This window comes from Haliotis asinina, chromosome 1 (genome assembly GCF_037392515.1).
Source record: "Haliotis asinina isolate JCU_RB_2024 chromosome 1, JCU_Hal_asi_v2, whole genome shotgun sequence".
Taxonomy (NCBI): domain Eukaryota; kingdom Metazoa; phylum Mollusca; class Gastropoda; order Lepetellida; family Haliotidae; genus Haliotis; species Haliotis asinina.
In genome coordinates, this window is record NC_090280.1 from 93,765,945 (window position 1) to 93,786,643 (window position 20,699).

The 20,699-nt window shown below is 37.9% G+C and overlaps 2 protein-coding genes across 3 annotated transcripts in view; one reads left to right on the forward strand and one right to left on the reverse strand.

The window, feature by feature from the left end:
* Positions 1-1,127: 1,127 nt before the first annotated feature.
* Positions 1,128-6,446, forward strand: LOC137255591 (meiotic nuclear division protein 1 homolog). The gene is made up of 6 exons (XM_067793030.1): positions 1,128-1,208; positions 2,290-2,355; positions 3,900-4,073; positions 4,626-4,733; positions 4,898-5,057; positions 5,723-6,446. The coding sequence occupies exons 1-6, from the start codon at positions 1,206-1,208 to the stop codon at positions 5,827-5,829; spliced, it is 618 nt and encodes a 205-aa protein (XP_067649131.1). The 5' UTR covers positions 1,128-1,205; the 3' UTR covers positions 5,830-6,446.
* The window catches only part of LOC137255580 (GATOR complex protein Iml1-like), a 67,243-nt gene continuing 52,990 nt past the window's right edge, over positions 6,447-20,699 (reverse strand). The window contains exons 35-41 of one of the 2 annotated variants that reach the window (XM_067793007.1): positions 20,369-20,474; positions 19,184-19,393; positions 17,006-17,032; positions 10,259-10,422; positions 9,478-9,640; positions 9,078-9,138; positions 6,447-8,169 (exon numbers count right to left, since the gene is read on the reverse strand). In XM_067793007.1, coding sequence (XP_067649108.1) covers positions 7,740-8,169; positions 9,078-9,138; positions 9,478-9,640; positions 10,259-10,422; positions 17,006-17,032; positions 19,184-19,393; positions 20,369-20,474 — 1,161 coding nt within the window. In that variant the 3' untranslated portion in view covers positions 6,447-7,739. The remainder of the gene's footprint in view (positions 8,170-9,077; positions 9,139-9,477; positions 9,641-10,258; positions 10,423-17,005; positions 17,033-19,183; positions 19,394-20,368; positions 20,475-20,699) is intronic. The other variant, XM_067793016.1, reaches the window with a different exon arrangement.

Consider the following 20,699-nt stretch of genomic DNA (forward strand, 5'->3'; position numbering starts at 1 on the left):
CTTATTAGGAACGACCCCGCTGTGCGTGTTTGAGGGAAATCTGACAAGTCAACGCTACACTAACATATTAGATAATTTTCTGCTTCCAAGTGCACATGTGTTTTGTGGAAATGACTGGATTTTGCAGCAAGATAATGATCCTAAACACACCGCAAAACATGCCAAGCAGTGGTTTCAGGAGAAAAATGCGACTGCATTACCATTTCCTGCATATAGTCCTGACTTAAATCCCATTGAGAACATTTGGGGGATGATGAAGGAATGTGTGAATCAAAAGGGGTTGACAAAAATTGAAGACATGAAGAGAGAAGTGGTCCGATACTGGGACAGCATAACTCGCGAGACACTAACCTCTCTGATAGGAAGTATGCCTACCCGTCTTAGACTGTGCCGTGAAGCTCAAGGAGACTTGATAAAATATTAAATTGTTACCTACACAACATGAAAATGTCAGTTCACTTTCACAATACATTCAATTTTATCTGATTTGTTCTCGTTTAATAATATGAAATGCTTTAGCTATTCTCAATAATTTTGAACCATACTGTATATATATGTGGAATCTTTTAGGTGATCTCATGTATAAAGTCACACAAGATTACGTGAGTTGGAGTGAAATGTGATTTAACGACACGTTAAAGGTTGTTGTGCGTTGTGATAGTTCGGACTAATACCGGTTTAATGGCGCCAGTAGCAATGTGTTTTTTCTAACAGATGTACCATCAGACGAATCACGGTATGGCTGAAATATTGTCGATGTGACGTAACTCTTGACTCACTCTCATCCAGCAGACACAGTGTGCTGACACCGACCAGATCTTGTTTTATCTCTTAACAGTACGTGTCAGGCACGGCAACATTATGTACCACAGTTTTTGTGTAATACTCCCGTGGTGTGCAAGGAAACTTCTTCATCCAAAACATGACATTGGCTTCGCTTGGGTGTCGAGCGAACGTTTTAACCGATAGCTAAGCTACCTCACTTAAACCGAAGTTTATTTTGACTGGACTAAAGGGGAAATATCTAGGTCCAAGGTGGGAATCCATATGTACAGACTCAGTGGTTCCTGAAACGATGAAATTGCAATTATTTTACGGGTCCCTAATGGAAAATATTAAGAGTTACCTCCCTTTGTTGGTGTTCCTGAAACTGCGGGAATTTCGACCTAATATTTACGTTAACACAAGCCCAGTAATTGGAAGCAATGGTGAGTTCAGATGTAGAAAGACACACATGTCCTCATATTTATGACTATTTGGTTAATAGTAATTTATGGCAAACACGGACAGAGAGTTTTTCAAGATAATATTAGTGTGCATCGTAAGTCAATCATGGTACTAAGGTAGGTTTGCATGACTGCAGTGACATTCACCTGGCTGGCCAAATGACCATACATGTATATGGTGATAATGTCTGTCGGGGATGGTAGTTTTCGGGGAGATCATTATGACTGCTGTTGTTATAATAAGAACACCTTTGATACTCTAGATTTGAACAGCATGTAACTAGTTCAGCTAGCTAAACGTCGTGTTCTTGCCAAGGCATCGGTGTATGCCTTGGCAGGAACACGATGTTTAGCTAGCTGAACTACATGTAACAAAACACATCATTGCATGCAATTGCCCAAGCATTTATCATGTCAAATTTCATCTGCTTGTCAGTTATCTCACCTTTCAAAGAGAAATAAAATAAAGATTCTATGTGCACGCGTGTTCATGAGATGATGTTGTTTGAAAATGGTGCGAAAATAAGACATTCACAGTTTACTACGGGTGAAACGCTATGCTCTACTTATAACATGACTGGCCGTTTGATTTGTATTGCAGTACATGGCCTTTGGTTCAGTTCATTTCTGTTCGATATATGTGATATCACAATGCAGAAAATTGATATCTGGCAATATGAGTTCTAGACATTTTAAAGGTTTTAAAAGGTTAATGAAATGATCGTACGAAAACTTAATTGTTAGATTGCATTTCGGTATACCAAACTGAAGGCTAAATACTGTGGTTCCACTAATACCATGGTAGACCAGTTTCCCCCTGCAATTTACCCATTATTTCCTTTTCAAGAATAATGGTGCACCATGCAGTGAGTAACCCTTGTCAATGTCAGTTTACCATGAAAAACATACTTCTTCTTTTACTTCATTGATGTGTCAAATACATAATGTTTCTACACTGAAAGAACCTTTTACTCAAAGTCATAGCTATAAGATTTTATAATTTTAGAAAGCAATGAATATGTGTTTAAATTTCATGATTTTAATCTTTTTATTTCACTTTCAGTCAAGAAAGAAAGGTTTAAGTGTGGATGAGAAGAGATCTCGGATGATGGACTTCTTTTATGAAAAGGTCAGTAAAAATTATTATAATGTCATATTTATAGAAATTATTGTGAAAAGAATCATGGAATAGTTTATGTTTGTTTCCGTAACTACATTTTTGAGATTATGTATAATGCCTCATTCCTTAAAGGTTTTCATGAAAAAATGCCAGAATTTAGAAAAAAAAAGTAAGGTACCAAAAAAGTAAGGTACTATATGTTACAATAAAACATACTGCAGTGTGATCAGGAACAGGGCTGCAATGATTCGATTCGAACAACTGAAAATCTTATCTGACGCCTTAGTTTTGATTTTCAATAACCATTGTCACTATTTCGATGTGATATTTGAATGCAAGTTTAAATTACTTCCACAGCATGCAGCCATGCAGCACGTAATTTTGACTCCAACTGAAGCAGTTTCAAGAACTGAAATAAGGCAAAACATGATTTGTTGATGCCGGGCATATTATCTAAAGAGAGATGTAGTTAGTAGACATTAACAAGTTGACAATGGATGTCAGGCCCAAAAAATCGAATCTGAGAGTTAAATGAAATCAGTGTTTTTAGTTGTATGAGGAATCAAATTGAAAATCATCAAATTGAGGTCTAGGTGAATCACTATCATGTAACAAGTTGGTAGTAATGAGAAATCTAGTAGAATTACTTAACAGTCAAAGTGATGCAGCTACCTTTCATTTCTAGAAGCTTCAATCTTTAGACAAACAGAAAGAATATTAAAATTGTAGTGGTTCTTGTATAGTCTGGTGAATTTCACTTTAAACAAAAAAGTAATCCAAATAAAGTGAAATTAAGATTGAGAATCCTCATAATTTTACCTTACCAATTAAAAGTTTAAGTCTCAGAATTTTATCCAACTTAGGACCCGTGAAGGTCCCGGGGTAGAATAGGCCTTCAGCAACCCATGCTTGCCATAAAAGGCGACTCAGCTTGTCGCAAGAGGCGACTAACGGGATCGGGTGGTCAGGCTCGCTGACTTGGTTGACGTGTGTCATCGGTTCCCAATTGCGCAGATCGATGCTCATGCTGTTGATCACTGGATTGTCTGGTCCAGACTCGATTATTTACAGACCGCCGCCATATAGCTGTAATATTGCTGAGTGCGGCGTAAAACTAAACTCACTCACTCACTTATCCAACTTAGGATAAAAGTTGTTAAACAAATGATCATGGATTCAAATTGTAATTATTGGTTTGTATTACAAGGGGGTAAGTGCAGTAGTTGGAATAGTGAAAGAAATGCATGTGTGATATGTGATTAGCATTAACTAAAACCAACCCTACTTGTTCTTGGTGGTTCATTTAGTGTGCATATCCCCTTGTCATGCAAACAAATAAAGTGATTTGAAACTATGGTCGCTTTTTAAACACCTTACATCCTAAGTTGAATAAGATTCTGAGATTTAAATGTTCTATTGTCAAGGTAAATTTTTTATGAGGAATCACAATCTTAATTTCCCTATATTTGATTGACTGTTTTGTTTAAAGTGAAATTCATTGGTATGATTTTACTGCAAAGAGACTATAATCGCTATTCACTGGATGTTTTCAGAAAGACTTCTTCCAGCTGAAAGAGTTGGAGAGGATGTGTCAGAAGGAGAAAGGCATCACATCCATGTCAGTGAAGGACATCTTGACCAGCCTGGTGGACGACGGAATGGTGGACACCGACAAGATTGGGACGTCTGTCTACTTCTGGGCCTTCCCAAGTAAAGCCAGTCAAAATGTAAACATTTTTCTGTCATGTGAAGGTTTCTGTTTTTTAAGGAAGTGAGGTAATTTACAGGTAAAATTGCCCATGATTATTAATTATGTCAAATATTGATAGCATCCATATTGTTAAGTGTTGCTGGTTTATTTATAACTGAATGAAAACTTTGTCATTCCAGACAAACTTTGAACTCATGAGTCCAAGACAAACACCATAACCAAGTTATTTTCAGCTGTTTGTGCGAACAAATTTGATAGCAAATGAAGAAATCTGATGACATATTAGTATAGTATACTGTCCTCAGTTATTCAATTTAGCCTTTTGAATTTGGTGCTTGCATACATGTGTATAGATATTTTGTTCACGTATACATGATCTCTGCTGCTGACAAATATGCAGACATGTGCAACATTTCACATATTGTAGTGAGTGAGAGTAAGTATTTATACAGAGAGCGAGGGAGTGTGTTTTTGTGTTTTCAGCAATATTCCAGTAATATTACCGCTCATGAAACCACTCTTTGTGCGTCATTTTGAAGTAATAAACTTATTTTCACTCAATTTTTAGCGAAAAAGAAAAATCAGTGACCTGACAAGTCGCTTAGATGAACTTGAGGCCAAGCAGAGGTCACTTGAAGGTCAGGTTGCAAAGGCCAAAGTCGGCAAGGAGGAAACTGTGAGTTCTGAGGCCAAAAGTGTCGAAGAAGCAAATAATCAGCTGGCATTTATTTGATGAAAGTAAGGCACACTGTCTTGAAGTCAAGTAAACGCTGATCTAAGGTACTTTACTGTCACACACTGTTAGATTATGATGTGACACGCTGTGTTGTGTATTCACAGAATGAAAGAGAGGAAGTGTTGTCAAGACTGACTGATGTCCGAGGGAAGCGTCAGGCTATCATGACAGAGCTTGAGCAGTACAAGGAGTGTGACCCAGAAGTACTCAAGCAGGTCAAGGTCGACACAGAGGTTGCAAAGGATGCTGCAAATCGATGGACAGGTGTGTGTAACCATGGCAACATCATCAAATTTCTCGCCCATTTTGATTGGTGAACTGGAAATTTATGGAGAAAATGTCTTTAACCTATGAAATGAATGTTGATAAAGGATTTCATTGCTAGTCCTTTAATGTATCTGCTAAAAACCTCTTTATTAAGTCTATGTTTTAAGTAGATACATGTTCCATTTCCTACAAAAGGAACTTGATGATATATGACACTGAGAGTTGTTATGCTTTGTGGACATTATTCAACTATATCCCTTCATGATGTGATGAAAATTTGCATATTATGGTTGTATTACTTTCGGGACAAAACATGTCCGGTTGGCAAGATATTTTGTATTTAGACCTTTGTCCAGGGATGGCAAGTTTCCATGGATCTCTGTGATAGTACTTCAAACTGATCAGTTTTTTTAATTGTCTGAACCCCCATTCGATGACACAATATTAAGGTTTCAGCTGAAAACCCACTTTCCTGTTTCCATACCTGTTTACTCTTGTCTGACTCCTGTCTCAGAACTAATATCAAAAATATTTCAACACTGACCAACTTTGTTAACAATTTCAAGTGTTGACCAAGGATCAAGGTGATTTTCAGGGCCTGTGTAATATTCTGTTTATCATTTTTATACAGTCCCTTTAATCTTCTGTTGCTGTTGTTGCAGACAACATCTTCTCCACAAAATCCTGGATCAAACGCAAGTTTTCCTTTGAAGATACAATGATCGACAAACAGTTTGGGTTGCCAGATGATTTTGACTATGTTGAGTGACCATGGTTGTTCCATGTTAGAAATGACTTCAAAAGCCTACACCACGGCAGTTGTTGACTGGAGAGATCAAAAGCAGCTGAAAGGTTCCTAAATCCAGAGTATGTGACTTTCTTAAAAGCCTCTCTGGAATTATTGTTGTTTTCATGTTAATTTAAATAAATTCTGCTTTGCCAGTTTGTAAGTACGGCATGTACATTCAGTTCTGGAGTGTGACACCTAGCTGACAAGTGAAAGACTTGGTGACATCGCAAAACAAGTAAAGGATGTTGGTAATGGGTAGACATGTAATTGGTTGCAGTGTTTGAAAGTTCATGGGCTTTGGTTCTGCAGCATACTGAAGCACATGTAGTGGTCAAGTGTTAAAATCTCCCTCTGCTCACCCTGTAGTTAACGGGTACCTGGTAGGAGGAGAAGGTAGCATGCTGTAACCCTTCTAACAGGCACTTGGCTGTGTTCTTCCCAGGAAGCTGAGAATGAAATCGAGCACACACTGATTCATGCTTTTGAGTGCTGCATTATGCTATGCTCATTATTATCACTAGATTCAAGATTTTCCATGAGTTTCTGGACATCATGTGACCATCCTTTTGTTTTCATCATAAAAACAACCCAAAATATTTCTTCATTTGTGTGTTATTTATTGTTTGTGTATTGCACCTGTACATTGCACATTTTACATCACTGTGATTGACAAAACAGTACACAAGCATCTTATCTTGCAATATTGTCACCACGAATAGCTGCAAAACTGCTGATGCGGCGTTAAGCAATACTTACTCACACCCTTGCAATACTGTATGTACATCAACAAAATATCAACTGTAAATATATCCTTCTGTCCTTAGCATACTGCTCTGTAACAAGTAGTTACTGATTATCACTAATTTCATTTGGCACACTGGAGTTGTTTAAAGGTTCTGACACACTGTGTAGAAATAATGCCCAATTTGAGACAAGAACTAAGTGAGACCAGATATACAAAATAAGCCTTAGTTGTCTCCAGATTTTAAAATGGAAACAACATTTACTGGTACTCAGCTTTGATGAAATATTCATAATGGATTTTTGTTAAGCTCCACTTAGCAATATTCCAGCTATATGGCAGCAATCTGTCAATAATCTGGACCAGACAATCCACTGATCAACAGCTTGACCTTTGATACAAAAGGATATGACGGTAAGTGTCAGCCAAGTCAGCAAGCCTGTTTATCACATTATATGACAAGCATGGGTTCCTGAAAACCAGTTCTGTCCTGGATGTTCAAGGGTCTAAAATTATTCATAACAATGGCAGGTCGTAAGGGCCACACTGTGATGATGACTGGCCAAATGAAGTGTATCTGTTACTTCTTTCTTCTGAAAATGGCTATCGGGGTAGCATGTATACTACTGCACAAAAGACATCACGGCTGACCACACTGGATGCTAATGAAAACAATGATACAAAATCTGAATCATCAACATCAAAATCAACAGTATAATACTCAATTAGTGATGAAAACACAGTTGGTCAATAAACTGGATAAACAGACTCATCTCTGGGACATGAAATCTTACTGTTTCTGCTGGGATAACTTCACAACTGCAACATTTTAAATGGCCACATCCTTGCAGAAGGACTTGTAAAGATAACGACTAAAGGATGGTGATCTTTCATTGGTAATCCTCCTTCAACTTGAGCAAAGTGTGATAATTCTACCATACATATGGACATAATTAAAAACCAATCCTAGACCATATAGTTTTGGGCTGTTAAGGCAAGAAACTGTCACAGTGCTGTCAAAATGTTACAAATCCATTTACATTCTGTTTTCCACATTATCCATCACTCACAACCTGTTGCAGACAATATCCATATGGACAACAGTTTGTCAACATTTTCTTGCACTAAGTCAAGAATATGTCAACTGTCACTCCTCCACATAATTATTCCAGAATTTTGTCAACCTGTTGTCAGCATTGGAACAAAACAACCGGAAGTCTGCCAGCATCTTGTCCTGGAAGTGTTCATCTCCGGTGTTGCCAGAGCGCCATCTTTTGGACAACATGAAGTTCCATGACCACAGAAAGCCGATCTCAGACTGTGGCTCCTCTGAGAGGACACTGCTGGTTTGCCGAGCGATGTAGTCCTTGTGGAGATCGGAGGAGGACTTCTTCCCAAAACTGGATGAGTAAGGAGCCTCAACTGTAATGGGAGAGGTAGTCTTGATGTCTGGGATAAGAATAAACATGCCCCCAGTGCAGTGAACAAACTGATAGCGGTACTCATCTGGGGTCCGAACACGGTGCAGATCTGTTTTGGACTCGGGCATCTCAACAACAGCTCGAAGAAATCCGAACCTACAATACATATAAACTGTCATCAAAAACAGAAAGGAAGGAGTAGGCTGCTCTAGTCAGCAATAGTTGGCAGGATGTTCAAGGACCAGAAAATGTTTTCCTTTCCCTTTTTAAACCAATTAAAATCCATCAAAACTGAAAAATAAGTGGCATTACCTCTCTTACTTTTCTTTTCCCTCCCTGGGTCCCATTCCACAAAGCGGTCACAAAGCTAAGATGATCGTAACTCCCATACTATAATATAGACTTATGACTGGCATAGCACTACAATCGCTTTGAGGAATGGGACCTTGGACCACATGAGAGATTTGTTGGTGTATTCCACAGAGCACATGCATGGAAAACAGGAAGGTAACATCAAACAAAAATTCATTAACAATACAATACCATACAAATGGAACTCAGTACTTTGATTCATGCTAATTTGTATATGACACCGAAATACAAATGTCAAACTTATCATGAAAACAGAAAATGTTCACATTTTCACCACCCCTAAACAGCAAAAGGCATCAGCTGTCATATATACTGGACAAAAATGGTTAGAGATATATGTAAATTTTGAAATTATAAATAATGATGTATTTCTTCACTGACATTCTGATAAAACATCAATCATAAATGTACCAATATCCTTAACTTATTTAGCCCAGTATATTTACAGCATGCTGCCATACAGTTGGATTATTGATAAGTTCTGTATAAAGAATAAACAAACAACACACAAAATCAATCATTCCTTTACTCAGTGATATGACATTTAAGTGCTGAAGATATGCCAAATTAGATATGTCTACGGTTTGTGCCAGCACAGCAGGTTGCATATAATATGTTCTTCAAATTGTAGAAGGATATATTCATACAAACAAAAAAAGGGATTCAAGCAAGGAAAGATCAGTGTCACTGACTTCTGTATGATGGCCAGCTGAAACTGGATGGTCTTCATCTGTTGTGTCTGCTCGTCATGCTCTGTCAACAGACAAGTCAATAGTAAGCAAAGATGATAATGATGATTATGAGAGGCGCATGTGACAGTTTTCAAAATTGATATGCTGCCTCAGCTGAGATACGCTATCTGAAAAGACCGCTTCTGTGGTGTACATGTTAGAATGTCCACCTGGAAGGTGGCGGGTTCAGTCCCAAAAGCTGGCGTCTACCGAAGGCCTGGTTGGCTTAGTGTCAGTGAAATGTGTCTGAGTGGGCTATTCATGCTTAATTGCAGCATGGTATCTTGGTGAGCCAGCACTTTAAAACCAGCTTAAGTCTATGCTAGTACACGCAGCCATGCATACATTGCAGGCAACTGACCTGAGAATATACCATTATCCTGAAGACAGTTGACATTGAGCGGCACAAAGATAGGCCCTCGTAGCGGGTCTGAGTTTTGTGTGTAAGGGAGAGCAAAGGGGTCGACTGGAACTGGTAAGAGATGGAAGCCGCAAGATGTTGCTTTTCGTGCCCAGCTGTACACCTGGAATCATAAACAATGGAAACTGTGCTGTCACTGAAACTTGAGTGGACTTATATATGTTAAAGTAACATGAGATGCAGAGATATGTCCCTTTGATAGGACAGAATCTTGTCAACGTGAATTCAAATCTCAGCTTTATGGAATATCCCATGACCTATCAGTGCAGTGAAATGATGCCAGTATAAATTAATGGGTAACAAAAACAATAACATGTCGAATTACTGATATTACAAAGCAACAGGTCACCACTGTGAAAAACGAAGTTGACATTTAACAGGTTTATGTCAACATATGCCTGTGGGGCAATGTGATACTGCAAAGCTACATCATGATATGATCACAGGTTCAAACTCACCAGCTGAGATTCCAAAAGCTCCAAATCTCCCCAGAACCCCTACGATGACATCACTGTTGTTGATTATCACAAAACCCTTTTCTGACTAGATCTTGTGTTCAAACCCTGATTTGTGCAAACTACAGTTCCAGAACTCACCAGTTCCTGCAGGAGCTCACCAGTATGTGCAACGTGATATCATCATTGTTGCTTATAAAAAACTACTTTACTTGATCTTGGGCTCAAATACCCTGATTTGCGAGTATTACAGTTTCTAAACTCACCAGATCCCCCAGGAGTCCTCCTGTAGCCACCATCCACTGTATCTGCAGTTCAAAGGCGCAGTGAGGACTGTAGTATGCGTGGTACCTGGCCGTTGACCACTCTGTCCGCTCACTCTTGTTGTTGATGTCCACGTCCACGTTGACGTACTTATGATTGCGTGTTGCTGTAATAATATTAATAATGATGACGATGATGGTGATGGTCAAGAAGTATCCTGTACTTCATACCTTAAAGTATTTTCTCTCCTGGGAGGACACAATTCATGTCAAGGTTAACAGAGAACACCATCTCATCCTACCTAGCTTTATTTACTTTTTCAGTCACCCAACCAGCGTTTCAAACCATCAGCTATATACCATTACATTAGTGTTTGATGAAACATAAAACACTGAAAATTTATAACAGTTCTACTTCCTCATTTGGGTGGATGAAAAACAAACATGCACAAGACTGGTTTTGATTGGTTTTAATGTTTAAACCCAGTCAACAATCACTGATTTATCTTGGGGTTTTTCAGAGGCCCATATGCATCCCTAAGTCAGCAATAAATGTCATAAAAATCTCTCATTTAAATAATTATAAAAAAAACCCCAAATATGTTAATGAATATATATGAAGTAACTGATTAGAGGACATTATAACACTTAGAATACATTCTTATTACACAAAGTTAATAGTTTAAGAAAATTAACCACCCTAAAATACCAAAGAAGTAAATAATTATTTGATTTCAAATTTGCTTGTAAATCCCAGATAAATAACCTGCACTAGATAACCATATGACTGACAATGTGAAGAATGACATCAAAGGGCTGTAACCAAATGTTACATGTTCCATGGATGTAGACAATCCAGTGATCAAGACCATCAGCATCGTTCTACACAACTGGGATACGATGACGTGTCAACCAAGTCAGTGAGCCTGACCACCCAATCCTGTTAGTCACCTCATAAGACAAGCATGGGTTGGTTGGTGATGACAAATTGTAACTCATCTTCAAGGATATGGATGCAATGATATAAATACAGTAAACTATGGTTATAACAAACATGGTTATAGCATTATAACATCAATAATCAAACCACAAAGGATATTATGGCCTCGTTATCACATCAATAAAGCAAGTTATGACAAATTATATTTGAAGTACATACCCAAGCAATATGGATGATGTACTTATACATGATCACTATTAGGACAAACGTTTCAGTTTACCTTGGGGTGGGCGGAAGCTGTTACAAAAATACACTTCTATTATTCCTTTTTTTTCCTTCTAAATATGGTATAGGGAACAGAAATAATATTAGGTCAACAAATTTTTGGAAATATTTTTAACGCATCTTAAATAATTTTTGCTAATGAATAACACATTTTTCATATATCTGTGATCCTTAAACTTGAAAGTTCCACAATCTGGTGATCATTAACATACAATCTCTATTTTCACCAAATCACTGAGTGACTGAGTGAGTTAATTATGCCAAGCAATTATGATGAAAGACTGTTTGCCTAATGTCAGAAGAACGTCCAATTAGACTTTAGTAACTTTGATGAGACTTACTAGTTGATAACGAGAAAAAGAGGATTCAAACCAATGTACATAGGTTCCTGGCATGCCCAAGGGACATAACTCTACACAGGAAATTGTAGCAGCCGGCAGGATGATTGGATATAATTTGGTTCAATATCTACACTAATATGAAACGTGATGACTTGGGAGAGTAGCAAAAATGTCCACTGACACAAAAAATAGTTCACTTTTGTTTGCTATAACCATATTTACCTCAACCTACCTCCTCAAACCTCTGAATGGACAGAAAATCAGCATATTTAAGGAGGGTTAAGAAATAGCATGATGATGACAGGGTGAGCGCTTGCTCCACTGTATAACCTTTATCAACAGATACTGTTTTCAAAGTATTGTCATAACTTTGTCAATGAATGCACAATGACATTTACAAAGTGGTCAAATGTAACATATGTAATATTTTGATTATACTTTCTCAGCAAAGTACAGATTCTAGTACTTTTTGGGGGTTGAGTCAATCCAGGATTCAAACCCACCCTCTCAGAGTCAGGTACCTAATCGCCAAGACACGAAATAAGACACCTACCTTGCTCATTACCCATGACTTCTGCTTATATTAGAATCTGTTCTTTACTAGGAAAACATATGCAAAAACAGCAAAAACTGGGCACATCCATTCACCAAACAATCCATCAAGATGTGAATTTCCCTGAGTGGTTTGTCTCATGAATATGTATGATTTCCCTGAATGAATGTAAGGTCATGAAATTGCAAATATCTTAGATATAAGGTCAAAGGGAAGATTGGTTCATGAATATGCATGGATTTCCATAAAAGGTTGAGGGATGTCTCCTTCATGAACACCAATGAATTTGACTCAATAGACTAAGAGTAGGTTTTGCATAAATAGTGATTATTTTTGCCAGTGAAAGGGAGGTGTTTTGCAGTAATATTTGGTATAAGGGAGGTTTTGTTCATGAATATCATAGTTAAAAAGAGGCTTTGTTCATGAATATCTCAGACAGAGATTTTGATCATGAACAGTGAGACCGAAGGGAGGTTCTGTTCAATGAATAGTGAAACCAAACGGAGGTTTTGTTCATGAAAAATCAAACAGAAGGGAGATTTTGTTCATGAATAGTGAAACCAAAGGGAAATGTTGTTCATAAGTAGTGAAACCAAAGGGCGATTTTGTTCATGTTCATGAATAGTGAAACCGAAGGGAAATTTGTTCATGAATAGTGACATGGAAGGACCGAAGGGAGATTTGTTTCTGAATAAATGAAACAAAAAAGAGGTCTTGTTCAGACATTTTGACCCATGAATACACATAAATTACATTAAAATAATCTTGTCATTCCAAGGAAAAAAGTTAATGTGCAGTCACAGGCAACAAACTGTTGCAGCATGCAATAAAATATGACACCAAATATGTTGCAACACTACTGAATCAGCTATCAGTTGACTGGTGTTAGCACTGAAAACCAGGGCTGTGTCACGATGTTATGTATTATGTGTGAAAAAGAGAACCACACAACATACATTTCTGCTTGAACAGCAGGCATGAGAGAGAAAAAACCAAACATTGTCAACATGATACAGTCAAGCTGGACAGAAAAAGTAAAGATCTAGAAAGTTATATAAAAAGCAGTAATATATCGATATTGAAAGGTAGAACACAAAAGCTTATAAAATCATTGCTATTTTACTGGCATTGATTTACAGCCTACTTAAAACTCTGAGAAAACGTGAATCAAAAGTTGCTGAAATCATCTCCGGTGCATGAGAAATACTAAATGTAACTTAGGTGTCTGATTCTGTCAGTTTTACATTAACTTAGAAATTTACATGTTAATATGAAACAGCTGTATTGAACTGAAAGTATTCTCTGACTAAAGTTAAGCTGAATCTACACCCAAACCAGCTTATCCCCACTTCTGTGACCTATCTCTACACCCCAACCAGCTTATCCCCACTTCTGTGACCTTTCTCTTTTCCCCAACCTGCTTATCCCCATTTTAAGGACCAAACCATCCACACCAAACCATCCAACCAGTTCCCATCTCAACACCCCAACCTACCAATTCCAAGCTACACATTCCAACTAACCAATCCTCACCTCCACCTTCCAACAAACCAATCCCTTTTCTAGAGTATCCTATATCCACTTCACTCATTAACACCTTTCCCTGACCATCCTTCCCACATCTAACCAATCCGCTTCGTAACACTACCAATATATTTCCATGTAACCAACCTATCCCTATTTCCCCCAAACCTGTTCTCATTTGACCAATCTTTCCATCAAACCACCCCTCTGTCCCCACCTTCTAAATCCATATCTGTGTTGGTTACATTACTAATCCTACATACGATCACAATATTCATTGTTTAGATATTTCCGCTAAAAACTGGAAAGGGTATTGAACACATTTTGGTAACTTTCATTCATGATTTATGGCAACATAAACCAACCAGTACAAAATCAATAATCAACAGACACAAATGATACTGACAAAATGATGATCACAGAAACACAAGTAACACTCGGAGGTATTCAGCCACTATCTGTGCATTGCTAAGCTTAATCTCAGTGGCTTACGTCCTACCAGCATACACAACAAGACAAGTTATTTTAGGATGACAACTTGCTTATGTGATGCAACAGATAAATCCTGACCCTGATGTCAGACAAGAGTGACTTTCATTTTACACCACTTTTAGCTATTCTCAAGAAATATCATAACAGGTGACACCAGAAATGGGCCTCACACATTTTACCCACATTGGGAATTGAACCAAGGTCTTCAGTGTGACAAGTGAAGGCTTTAACCACTAGGCTACCCCACTGCAAGAGAAGACAGTGTTTTGCAGACATCTGTACATCCATTAAAGACAACTGTATTGTATTGGTACCATAAACCAGACAATCCAATGATCAACAGCATAAACATTGATCTACGTAATTGGGATGTGATAACATGCATCAACCAAGTCAGCAAATCCAACCGCCCAATCCTGTTAGTTGCCTCTTACGACAAGCATGTGTTGCTGAAGATCACTTCTAACCCTGATCTTCATGATTCAGTGCTTACAGTGGTCATGCTGGAGACTGGGGTTTGCTTCCCTACATGGGTACAATGTGTGTAGACTACCTCTGGTGTCCCCTGCTGAGATATTTGCTGGAATATTGCTAAAAGTGACAGAGAACCATATTCACTCACATGAACTTCCTCTATACACATGTCACATTATACAGGTAAAAAGTATCGAAAATATTGTGAAAAAAAACAACCCAAGTTGTCATTCACAAAACACTTCGCTCTGACTGTTACTTACCAACTTTTAATGCCAATCAAACAAACTGCACACAATCTTCTCACCACACCAGTCTAGCCCAGTGTGATGCTAAAACATTGACTAAGTATCTACACATTCCTGAATGCAAGTGGGAGCCAAAACAACCTTCACAAAAAAATAAACTCTTCCAATTTTTAAAAACTACACTAATATGACAATATTTGTTGGGTATACTCAATGTTTCTAGGTGTACAAGGGTACATAGAAGCCTAATTAACCCATATCCTGCTTATGTCATCTCCTATACTAGAGAAAAATCTACTAAAGCAGCCTTCAGCAAGCAATACCTCCACCTGTACTGCCCTACTTGGCCAGTAATCATTCACCTGTTTAAAACTCTTCCCGTAAAACGCTTTCACTGTCACAACTAATTTTCCCATTGAGAGAGAATCTCTCCTTGACGTGCTTTAATATCCTCAGTAGCAAAACACACCACAGTCAGATTCTATGTATAACAATTTACACTCTGTAAACAACATAAAACTTTGTCTTGAGTGTAAAATGTACAGCTAGTGGCATGAGTGATAACTGATAATTTAACGTCACAGTAGCTAACTAGGCTCCAAAGACATCAAAGAAAGGTGACATAATTTCATTGATTGTATATCTTCTGTGGAAGCTAATACTGGATTCTACTGAATTATTGTTTAGAGCCTATTCATTTATTGTCTTCCTACATGATCCTGATCAATTTATTAGTAATTCTTTTACAGATAAAAACAATCTCATGTATAAGAAGCCATTTTGTCACTGCTGATTCATTTTGAATTCGCTGAAGAAAAAGCTTCTACAATATGACATAAAGAAAGATCTTAAATATAATTCTTACCCAACAGGTTTTCTACTGTCTGTGGTGTTAATTATCCAAGTAGTCTAAGTTCAATGTATCATATGCAGAATAGAATTTCACAGTGCAGAATGAGGGTTACCTTCCTTAACACTGTGAAAAACGTGAGGTCAAATGATAAATGATTGTGCCTTTGTTAATATTGAGCAAACTTACAATACTATAGACAGATTTTTCAAGAATATTTGTGATGGTATTGGAGGTTAATGTCTTTCTGCCAGTTTCAATGTTTAAGGAATGTCAGATTTGTGAGCGCCATAAAACAATGAGTCAAACTTCTCAGAAACACCTAGAATGGCTGAGGCAAAACATAACTCTTAATTGATGGTTTCTGAAGTTCCACACAGGTTTGCTGTTGTTTTTGTTGTTTTATAGTGTTGAGCACTATACACACTTCAACATAAAAACTTACTGGGAACTATATAACCTTACACATTTGACCAATCACAAGAAAAATTGTGTCACTGAGCTTATGCTGCAACTTATTACTATGTGCACATTTGTGTTGTCATAGAGATCTGTGCTCATTCCGCAAAGTTTAGTTTCATGTGGCAACTGAGATCCCTTATTTTTTTCAACCCATAAAGTTAGAATGACATTGTATGATAAATAGGTTATCACACTTGTGTGTTTTTGAATGGTTAACATCCTGCATTAGGAATAAACACTGACAAAATTTCAGAAACAACTACCTGTGGTCAAACATAACAACTGATTCTTTCATATCATAAAAGTTCATTGGTAACTATAGCAAGTGGAAAGAATCAAGCAGTTCTTATTTTTTTCAAGTAGTAATCATGCAAATCCTTGGCCAACTTCTGCCACTGGATGAAACATATGCAGATTCACTTTGACGATGAACGTAACAGTGGACAAAAAAAAGCAACAATAACATTGTGCAATGAAAAAAAACCAGATCCTGTGACTAGACAGTAGGCAAGTAAGCGTGTTTAGACACCATGTAAGTAAAGTTGTGAGTTAGCTTACCCTCCAACTGAGACAATGCTTACCTTTTTGAGCACAAATGTTCAACTTGCCTGCAAACAACAGTTTAATGAGCACACACATCACCACGCAACTAGTGTTAGGCCAAACAATACAAAAGATGTGCCTGTCGGAACCTTACATCTGATCCGACTACAACAGATTAATACCTCTCTAATTCAGATAAGTTCAGTCATATTTACTTCTATTTGATATATTTATAAATATATATTTTATTGATCAGGGATGAGAATGGGTATGAGTGAAAAGAGGAAGATGAGCCAGAGGTCTCGGGGTTGGAGGTTTACATGATTCACTAGGATGACCCCAGCATGATCAAATCCATGGAATTCTGTGGATCAACGGAAAATTTTCATCCCTGATTGACATGTAAGCTGAGAGTATGGCCAGGGGTTACCTGACTCTACCCCATAACCCAGTATTCTACTGAAACACTGCAGCAAATGAAGGGTTCATGGGTACTACAGATGCGTACCCCCAGGTATAGAGAAACGTACCCTAGTCAAAATGAGGATACACCCTAGGGCAAGTCAATACTGAACCATTTTCTTGATCGAAACTGTCATACTATTGTATTAGATGCATTCAGTTCGAACTAAAAAAGTAAAAAATACTTCTTGATGCACAGGACCAACTGCAATTGAATGGGAACAACTACATATGGTTTTGGCTTGCAGAAAATGGACTCGTCCAATGTTTCGGGTGGTGGGTATGTTTCTCTATTCTGAATTTATTTAGGGTACATTTCTGTATATATGCCTGTGATGATGATGACTCGTTCAGTTTCAATATTCCAAAATTTTCAATTCATGTAAATTGACAAAAACCAGAATGAGCTGCATTCCCCATGACCAACAAAGATGAATAGGCTTTGAATCAGAAATATTCAAGTCTGGACCAGACAATTCAGTGATCAACAGCATGAGCATCAGTCTATGCAACTGGGATACAACAAATAGTCAGCCTGCATGACCATGCAATCCCATTTGTTTGCTGAAGACCAGTTCTAACCTGGATATTGTCTGACTGAATTTGTTCAGGTGATGAACATACTCAGGGATTAGGAAGGCTGGGGCCATGGGCCATTTTGCACATTAGAATACAAAATGGCCCATTAAAATTAGTTTACTATTGATGCAAGGGCAATGGCCAATTCTGAATTAAAAAAAAATGGCTCATAACCCTGAAAATGGCCCATTGTCAAAGTTCTCTTTCCCAATCACTTCATGCTAATGATAACTAGCCAGTCTGAACAAATGTTTGATGAATTAACTGCAATTCAGACAGAATGACACTAAAATTCAACATGATTCCTTTTCTGTGGGGACAGATTGAATAAGGCTCAAAATGGCTACCTACATCTGGTGCAGATTATATTTCATGGCATAATCTCATCAATGGGTCAAAGATTGTTGGATTGAGGGAGTGTTGGCTTCCCTTGAGACAAATTTCACAAATAACAATGTTATGGATATCAAAACTTCAACAAACATGGCTGTTAATAGCACTGCAACTGCATGCTGTACAACTTGTTATCAAACATGTCATACAATGATTCTCCACAGTTTTCCTGAAAACTAGTTTTCAGTCTTACAAAGCACTCACTAGAGTCTGTAATTCTCACTTTTAACTAATAATTTTATGAATAAAATTTTATATATACTTGTCTAGACCCGTCTATAAGCTGATATTCTGACCTGTCTAGACATGTAAACAGGCAAAAACTGTAAAATGAAATTGAAAAAATTACCATACTGACACAAAAAATATCATGTTAACACATTGGTAGTACAAACTATTGTATGTGTTTGTGGAGGTATCTGTAAGGCATAGACAACAGACAAAAAAGGGACAACTTCAGCATTTTGTCTTACATTACTGCACTGAATGCAATGTTAGATCAGAAAACCTCAAATTTTGGAGAATAAGAACTACAAAATCTCATTACAGAATGAAGTAGTTATTATTTTCTGAAATTTGTTTGCTGATGAAAAATATTTTAGAATTTTAGAATATTCCTTGAAACTGATGTAGAGGGTTCTCTGGATTCAAGTATCATCACACAAAATTAAAAAGTAACAAGCCCATGCTCCTATGGAGAGTTGATATGTTGCTCCCTGACATAGTTTCCATGGAGACAGGAATGACAACTCTTGATTGCAAGAAGTGCAAGGTCAACTCACCCAACTGTTGACCCCAACCCTGTTTGTTGAGGTCAGTCTCCACCCGCCAGTCGACATGGGCTTTAATGTCTCGCTCAGGGCTGTCTCCGCTTGGGAGGTAGAACTTGTCATGTTTAGGAGCATCATCATTGTGGAGCACGGTCACCTCACAGAACTCGTTCTGGAAGCACATGTTGTAGGGGCAGGAGGCATTCGGGAGGTTCAGAATGTCTGAAACAGAGTGAATGAATGAGTGAGTGAGTGAGTGAGTGTGTGTAAGGGAGAGGAAGAGAGAGAGATCAGAGAAAGGGAGGGAAACAGATGGATGATTGTAAGTGGGTCAGGAGGTATTGAGGGAGGGCAATAGAGAGATGGTGGAGAGATGTTGGAGAGATGTAAGTGAGGTGTGAGATTGACATGAGATGTGTTTGAGATATTGATTCTGCTGACTCAGTATTATAATTTTAACATTATCTGTACTAAGTGAATAATTGCAGCAAATCTTGACTAACGGTTTTTAGTTAGCTGCTAAAACCACTTTCAGTAATATTCCTGCTGTTTGACTGCAGTCAGTACATGCAACAGATGGTGATACAATAACATACATAAACCCAGACAGAGACACTTAACCATAAATTGTTATGTGGCACCTCTTTACACAGCGAGAGGCTGCACAAGGCCAGCTCTAGCCTGGATCTTCAAGGGGCTTACAGAAGTCTGCTAAGGAATCACACTTTACAAATGATTTGTGAAAGACAAAATGAAAGACAAACAAGCGAGATAAAGGTGGCATTATCCCCCACCACATATTATCAAATCAAAGTTAACAAAAAAAAATACAATGAACGGTTCTTGAGATATCTCGCTAACATGCAGCTAACCATGCAGTAATCTTCAAAGTGTCGCAGTGACCTTGAAAATTATGTGAAGGTCACCAAAATCAACTGAGCTCTGCATCTTCCTTATAATAAAGCTTGGTGTGAACAGTGAAGCCAGTGAACAATTCATCAGATACCTTGCTGACAAGCTTAACATGCAGGTTATACGCTGAAATCTTCCAAATGATCGCGCTAAACGTGTGGCAGGGGATAATAATAGCAAAAGAACCTTGACATTTAACATTTAACATTTAATATATTTTGTCCATCATGTTGAGTGATACATTTATAATTTACTAGTCCCCGATAGCCCCAGTTTGTAACTCACCCGGTTTGCCTTTAGAAGGTGGGATGAAATAGAGGTAGAAACCGAATATGAACCTGTGTTTTGGGTTGCCAGATGCATGGAGGATCAGCTTGTCATCCACCAGTTCCTGCAAGGAACACAAGAAACGTAACTCCACACAATGATGCAGTGATCAGTTCAGGGAGGTGGTCTCCATTAAGCCACAGACATGCTCTCCCTGTAGACACACTACCAATCAAGACCAGGAAGGCTGTCTCCACACAAACTCTCTCTCCACTAGACAACTGACACACACTTTTGACAGACGAGCAATCCACAAGACCAGGAAGGTTTTTTCCAGATTGATTTTCTC

What these genes read in the sequence shown, in the direction of transcription:
- LOC137255591 (XM_067793030.1), top strand. An exon ending in CAAGTAAAGCCAGTCAAAAT is followed by an intron (nt 4,074 to 4,625) that starts GTAAACATTTTT and finishes CTCAATTTTTAG; the next exon opens with CGAAAAAGAAAAATCAGTGA. An exon ending in TGCTGCAAATCGATGGACAG is followed by an intron (nt 5,058 to 5,722) that starts GTGTGTGTAACC and finishes CTGTTGTTGCAG; the next exon opens with ACAACATCTTCTCCACAAAA.